We start from the raw sequence: 7449 nt of genomic DNA on the forward strand, positions 1-7449 counted from the left end.
TCATCTGGAGGCCAATTCTCTTCTTTTCCCTTTTGGACTCCGTGGACGCCGGGATGATACGGGGTAAGTCAGCCCTCTCCAAATCTTACTCCTCCCTCCCAAACATGTGGGATCAGTCACATGAGGACAGATGGCATCAGCCGCGCAGCTACACGCACATGGTCCGGGAGGCTCGTCCCGCCCAGGCCCCCCTCCCAGCTGACAGGCTGCACGTGGAGGGCAGGTCAGGTGCCCTGTACATCCTAAGAGGCCACTGACCATGGCACGAAAAGGGACCCTGCTGCCCAAACCAGCATCTCTTGCGGATTTCAGCCGAAGCAGAAAAACCTGGCCTCATTGCAGGGTTCCCGTGCATAAACAGCAGCGCATCTAATTCAAAATATATCCCGGTGGCATTCAAAGCACCTGTGTTGTGTTGTGTTCAACGAGGCTGCCTTGACCTCATGTGGTTCAGAATGTACAAGACAGGTTGTGTAACTGCCACCCTGCTTAACGTTTGAAATGAAAGGGCAGAGAAAATTTTAGTTGCTTTATTTAACAAAATTTACTCCAACTTCTATATCTATATACAAACGTGTTTCAAAAACAGAGCAGCAGACACACGAACTGTTAATGCAGGACTTATAATAATGCTTAAAACATGTTATGCAGCGTTCCATTTTTTGCTCACGTTGACGCTGACAGATTCAAATAGTTAATCCAAAGGCCGAGCAGTATCATCGCATCTTCATTTTCTGGGACGGTCTCTACAGCATGTCCTCGAGAAAGACGGATGGAGCTTTTGAGGGTTAACACACTGTTTAGTTTGACAGACGGCACTTGGCCCGTAAGAGGGACTCACTAAATTGTCTGGGGGTGGGGATAAACATTTGAGTAAAATATAATCTGTTAAGAGTCTACTTCGAGTCATTTAAAAACACGTTGCCATATCATAAATATAATGAGGTTATCTCACTTCTGATCCCCAAAAGAAAATCGACTTTAAAAAATAAGTGTAAAATGATTCTATTAGTACTCTTGATAAAACTTTGTGAGTAGAGGTCCTTCGAGGTAAGAAAGGGCACAGAGAGCCCAGTTCCGCTGCTGCCACCTCCAGCTGTTAGAAATGACACGCCCGTTTCGTGACGCTCGCCTACATGTTAACAAGCGATTTCCCAGAGCTCTTTACGTGGGGGAGGCTGCTCGTTTTTCCTTTCTCATTTTTCATGACTCCCAGGAACGCTCTTAACCCCTTCACAGGGATTGTGGTTCTGAAAACCCCCACAAAGCTTAGCTGCATCATCTCCTCACAAAAGTTAGCTCTGTACTCGTGGGTAATACTTGAAAAACAGCTGATGCTGCAAAATGTAAATATTTTATGTTTGACACTTAACGCTCCGATGTGATTCGTGGTCATTCTTTCCTAAAAGGTCAGGACAAACCTTTCGGGAAAGATGCTACTCAGTAGTGAGGTATAAGAGAAAAAAAAAAAAATGGATAAAACTTCAGAATGCTCTCCTGTCTGCGGCGAAGTCCACAAACGCCATTTCCCCCCAAAAAAGCACCGACTAGAAATGCACGGGGACCAAGCAGTGTCACGAAATGTCCAACAGGGGCTTCTACTCCTCTTTGTTCTCACGAAGCAGGCCCACCGCTTACTGTGCTTCCGTTTTCTGAGTGAGATCAGACCACTAGAAAAAGGTACTTCAAAAATAAATTTTCTAGAATATAAAACATTTAATATTTTTTTCCTAGCCCACATAACTCCATTACAAAATAAGAAATCAGAAAATCAGCTACTGCGGTTTTCATATGGTAAAAAATATTTATATGTGTACGCATACGTATATACACATATAAAAATCCGAATTTTAAATTTCAATAAAAATCAACCAATTAATCGACTGAATGCTCACGTGTGGATCACACAGAAGAAATACGACCTGTAATGAGAATCGCCTGCGAAGAACTGCAATCCCGCCTGTCCGAGGATCATCTATGATCTAACACTTTCTCACGTGGAGAAAAAAAAAAAAAATCAAGTCTCTGACTACCCAACGCAACGGAGATCTCACTCGAGTCTTTTTCAGAGGTAACGCCCCCATTTCGTTCCCTACGCCAACACATCCCTTGAGGAAGCAGCAGTCCCCACAGGGAGGCAGACACAGGGGTCGGGGCTGCCTTGTGGCCAAGCCACTTGTGTCGGAGGTGACGGCCGGTACCCAGTTAAGTGGGCAGGTGAAGAGGAAAGCCCAGTTGGAGCCGCACGGGCCAATCCGGCCGCCTGCCCCGGAAGCCGCACGGCTTTTTCTGATGTGCGCACACGTGAGTCCGAGGCCAGCTGCCTCCTCCCGCGGGAGAGCCTGTCCAGAAAAACCGCAAAGGGACAGCAGGCTGTGAGCTGGGAGGGCAGCATCTGCGGGCCAAGCCCTAAGTGATGGGGAGAGCGTGCAGCCGTCGGCTGCGGCCTCCGATGAGTTCCCCCCATGAAAACTCAGCCACATTAAAGTCGCAGGTGTGCTTGCTTACCACCTGACCTTGAAAGATCTTCCCAAGTTCTACCTAGTTGGAAAAAGCCTGGTCATTCACATCTTCAACTGGTCATTTTGTTTATGAGAGCGGTGAGGGCAAACAGGAGACTTAATTTCAGACATTTTCCCCCTGTGATCAGTTTCTTTCATTTTGCAAAAAGGCACGTTCCCTCCCCAATTGTCACAGAGACATTTAAAAAGAACGCAAAAGCTTGAAAATGTTTTCTTTCTCTCCTAACACCTCTGCTGAAGTAGCAAATTCAGGCAAATTCTCGGAATCATTTTTTAAAACAGCCAAAAAAAACAAAAAAAAAAACCAAAAAAACCCCCCAAAAACGCACAGCTTTCTGTGCTATAAAAAACACTTAGAACTATTAAGGGGGAATAGGGGTTAAAAGAATGGCTGCTTTTCTAGAACCAAATCTAAGATAACAGCAGAAAATATAATTCCCATTATGTACCAAATACTCAGGAGACCAGTCAAGGCCAAGAACAGGGGACGTGCACGCCCAAACAGGGGTATCGCTCTTCAGTAGCCCTTGGTTACCTAAGGAGCAGGTGTAGAACACTCTCGCCTCGCCCTCGGCGTGCATCACAAGGTTCTGTGTCTGCTCAGAATAAAAGGACCCTGAACAAGGACAAGCCTCAGGTCCCACTGACAATCTGCTGAGAGCTTCACCTCTCTCCAGAAAAACGCAGATTCGTGAATCTGTGCACACAGTCTCGGGGGCTTCACACACCTTCCAAGTTCCAGTCACAGGTCTCGCGTCACGCCGGACTCCTGGGTCCCATCGCTCCTACGAGGGGTCTAAAGAGCCATCCTCCCATTTCCTACAATCTGTTTTGTTCCTCTAGGGTCAGGGAGGGGAGAGAAAAATCCCAACCCAAACCAGAATAAACGTTAAAAAAACAAAAAACAAAAACAAAAACAAACCCACATCATTTTTGCTTCAAATGCCAATTTTTAACTTATTTCCCCCTGGAAGAAAGAACGTCCCAGTCTCTGGTCGCTTCTATGAGATGTCGCTGGCCGTGACTCATCCACTCTTCCTGGTCCTCGTACAGCCGCCCGCAGAACCAGCACTTAAATATGCACTGTGAATCGTCGGGCGAGGGGTCCACCACCTGGTAGTTGTTCTTATGCACCTTCTTCAGTTTCATCTTCAGCATCATCTGCCTCTTGAGGTGACGGGCCTCCTCCGCGTTCTGGTAGGTCAGCCGCACGTGATGGCGTCTGATGCCTAGCTGACACCTGGTCCTCTCCGATAAGACGACTTTGAGGACGTTGCCTTTGTACTTGTTGATCACCTTCATCACGTTGGTCACCTCTGGCGAGTCCACGTCGGGATGGTTGAGCACTATGACGGGCTGGTTCCGACGGGGGCATTTAATCAGCTGGTCCGGTTTGGCCGCTATCAGCCGGAGCTGTCTAGCGACCTGAAAAATCGAAGGGTCCTTGAAACAGCGGACGGGATCTGCCTGAATTTTGCTTTTCCTCTTGGTCGAGCTTACTTGTCTGGTTTTATTTTTACTCAGGGAAAGACTTCTGGAAAGCAGTCTCCCTTGCTTACTCAGCTCGCTGCTTCCTTGCTGCCCGTACAGGGGGCTGGTTCTTTTCGGGGCGCTGCTGCAAACCACACTCTCTTTTCTTGGTTTAGGCCGATGAGGCGTGTCAATGTTATGGGACGCGTCTATGGGCCTCCGCTCACTTGTCAGAGGCTGTAGGTCTGAGTCTGTCTGTTTCACTGGGCAGAACGGAATGGGTTTTATTAACCGAGTCTCAGCGCAAGGGATGCTGACAGGTGCTTCACAAGTAGCCTCTATGATGCGGGCATCCTTGGAGGAATTGAGGAGCCTCAACACTGCCCCCTTGGGGATCAACACTGGAGTGGCAACCGGAGCCTTCCGGTTTCCTCGGCTGTCAGCTTTCCCACTGCTGCCTTCTACGAACTGGGGGTACATCTGCTGATGGGTACGCTGGGCACTGACGCCACCACCATCCTGAGGTTTGGGGAGCGAACCCCGGGAATAGCCAGCGCCGGCAAAAGCCACGTTAATTTCCTGAACACCCTCAGGGGCAGCTTTCGGCGTCAGCTTCGATGCCGGCCCTACGGGGCGGCGATGGGCACTGTTTGCGGCCAGGGAGGAGGGCCTGCCACAGGACTCGATTAACTGAGCTATCTTCCTGCGCAAGAGTTCGATGGACTTTATTTTGGACGTCGAGCTATTCCACTTAACGCCCTCGGGGACGTCCTCAGATCCGGAGCTCAGAGAAAAGACGGACGAGATGACCGGGCCCTCGAAAGAGTCGCCGGTCTTTTCCACATTCTTGACCTCCAGAGGTCTGTGGCCAGGCTGCTGAGACCTCATTCTGTCCCCTGTTATGTTTATGTGTAAATACTCGCTTTTATGTTGAGCGGAAATCTGGCCTAGGTTTGAAACAGCCGTGTGGTCCTCCGCCTGGCTGGCTTTCAGCTTCCTGGCAGACGGAACCATTGTCACCGGGATGCTGATCTCGCTTCGGGATTCCAAGTCACTTTTGCTCATGGGCAACGAGCCCTTTTCTCCTGGGTAGGAGATGGCAGCGGGAGACGCAGCCAGAGGAAGTAACCGCTGTGGGTCCCTGTGCAGGTGTCTTCCGTCTTCAGAGAAAGAGACGGCAGCTTTGTACGGACACGGGTTTGAGGCGGCGCCGAGACCACACAAGACGCTGCTTTTCTCTCCAGGTGACGGAGAGTGACCTTTCAAGGCGGCGGGGGGAAGGGCCGTTCTGTGCGGAAACATGTGACTTCTTCTCTGCGCATCCTCGGCCCTGTCGGAGGCGAGAAGGGGCTCCCCAGAGCTGCGCACGCCGGAATTCGACATGAAAAAGTCGTACGACCTCACCCACTTCACGCTCTTCAGCTGTCTCTGCACAGCTGGCTGAAGATGCCCGGCGCCCCCGGAGTCGCCGACGCTCCCTTCCACGGTCCGCGGCTTTGTCCGATCCGCAGACACCGCTTTTTCCTGCTCGCTCGGGCCCTTCTCCCTGGCCATCCGCTGGGCTCGACCTGCATCGCCCCCGCCGGCCTCCAGGCAGCTGTTTTCCTCCAGGGGAAAGAGTTTCAGAACGAGCTGCTGCGTCCCGTTGACAACCTTGACGTCTATCAGCTGGGCCAGGCAGTGGGCGGGCACGACCAGCTCGGCGGGGGCCACGACGGTGAGCGGCATCCCCGGCTGCACGGGCTCCTCGGCGGGGGACAGCACCTCCACCTCCACGCTTTTGTTCTCCAGCACAGACACCGCGCTCGGCTCCAGCAGGGTGGCCTTGTCTGGGACGCACACCACGTCTCTCTGGTGGCCCTTCGCCTCGGGTGGCAGCGCGAGGGTGCGCGTCCGGTCTCTGTCGGTGTGGAGGGAGAACCTCGAGAGCTGGTCCGACAGCTTGCCGTGCGGCGCCAGGCCCGGGTCGCAGGCCCTCGGGAGCTCCGCGCTCTGCCTCGACGCGCCCGCTCTCTTCGGCTCCAGCCTGGCGGCCGTCTTGGGCGGCCGCTTCCCGCCAGCCCGCTCATGGACTCTCTTCCTGTGCTTGACGATGTAGTCGTTCCGGATGGCGCCATAGTCACAGTACTCGCACTGGTACGGGAAGATGCCCGTGTGCTTCACCAGGTGCCTCTGGAACTCCCCTTTGGTGTAGGACACGTAGCTGCAGTGGGAGCAAATGAACCTGATCTCCTCGTGCTGGAGCGTGTGCTTCTTGTACTGCAGAGGGTCCTTCGTGGAAAATCGGCACTTGTCACAATAGTATTTGCCGGGCTTGAAGTTCCTTACCTTGAACTTGTTGACCGCACTTGAGACGGTCTCCGTTTTGTTCCCCACCTGCGCAGCGCCGGGGTCGCTGTTCCCAAAGTGAAAGCTGGGGGGCGCCCCGCCGAGGCTGCAGGGGAAGCACACGTACCTGTCTTCCGCTGGGCTCTGCCCAGGACCCTTTCTCAAGTCCCGAAGGGGGACCCTGTGCACGCTCTTGCACTTGACGCACGTAGCGGTGGGCATCGCGGCAGCCTCTGCCTCTGAGCCTTGATACAAGAGAGTCTGAGCATCCTGCCCGTCCGGCCGAGTCGCTCTGTCGGCACTGGGCTGCCTGGGCGACATGGTCAGAGAGCTACGTCCATCGTTCACCTGCGGAGTCAACAGCTGCTGCCCGATGTCCTTCATCTTCTTTATCTGCATTTCTAAACGGAGTCCGCTGGGACTGAGACAGACCTCACAAGGCCGAAGCCCGCGGCGCCATCCTTCAGTACGCTCTGCAGTTGGCGGAGACGGACTTACGCCCCGAGAGCATATTAATTATGTTTGTGTACACCACCGTAGGCCGTTCATGGTCCCCCAATATGACTGTTTCCAATGCTTGGATACTCCAGACAACACTAAAGGGGGGAAAAAAGAAACCATAAAGCATGATGAATATGTGAACTTAAGGGTTAGCTATTTCCAAACGTACCCTATGTTTCGATGAGCGTGGGAATTTATGCTAAATCTCGACATAGTGTCATAAGACACACGCTGCTAATAACACAGGATACGACACAGCTGGCAAATGACAAGCCTAACTGAAAATATTTTCAGACTCAGTCCCCTACAACTCATCCTTCAGACCAACCACAACCGTACCAGGAGCAAGGAAATCAGCAGTCTCAGAAGAGCCTCTGATCGGTGACGGTGGTTTTTAAGCGTCTGAGCGCACCTAGCAATTCCGCAGGCTCAAGTCCGTGTCAGCCTAACAGGACAGGAGGGTGTCGTTTCGATTTTCACACACACAATCAAGCGGCGGAGCCCGAGCTTCGGCTCAGGTGGCCACTTGCTCCTATATTACAGCTAAGGATCGGCTCGGATCCCAACTCTCTCTCTCTCCATTTGCTTCCACAAAGTCAATACTGACGGTTTTACGTAAACAAAGACT

General features: G+C 52.1%; 1 protein-coding gene across 3 annotated transcripts in view; it reads right to left on the minus strand.

Annotated features, from left to right (window-relative positions):
* Window positions 1-516: 516 nt before the first annotated feature.
* The window catches only part of ZNF518B (zinc finger protein 518B), a 17694-nt gene continuing 10761 nt past the window's right edge, over window positions 517-7449 (minus strand). For all 3 annotated transcript variants that reach the window (XM_011370187.2, XM_023536622.1, XM_011370188.2), the window contains one exon: window positions 517-6916. In XM_011370187.2, the coding sequence (XP_011368489.1) occupies window positions 3480-6719 (3240 nt within the window). In that variant the 5' untranslated portion in view covers window positions 6720-6916 and the 3' untranslated portion in view covers window positions 517-3479. The remainder of the gene's footprint in view (window positions 6917-7449) is intronic.

Source organism: Pteropus vampyrus, unplaced genomic scaffold, assembly GCF_000151845.1.
Source record: "Pteropus vampyrus isolate Shadow unplaced genomic scaffold, Pvam_2.0 Scaffold163, whole genome shotgun sequence".
NCBI classification, from domain to species: domain Eukaryota; kingdom Metazoa; phylum Chordata; class Mammalia; order Chiroptera; family Pteropodidae; genus Pteropus; species Pteropus vampyrus.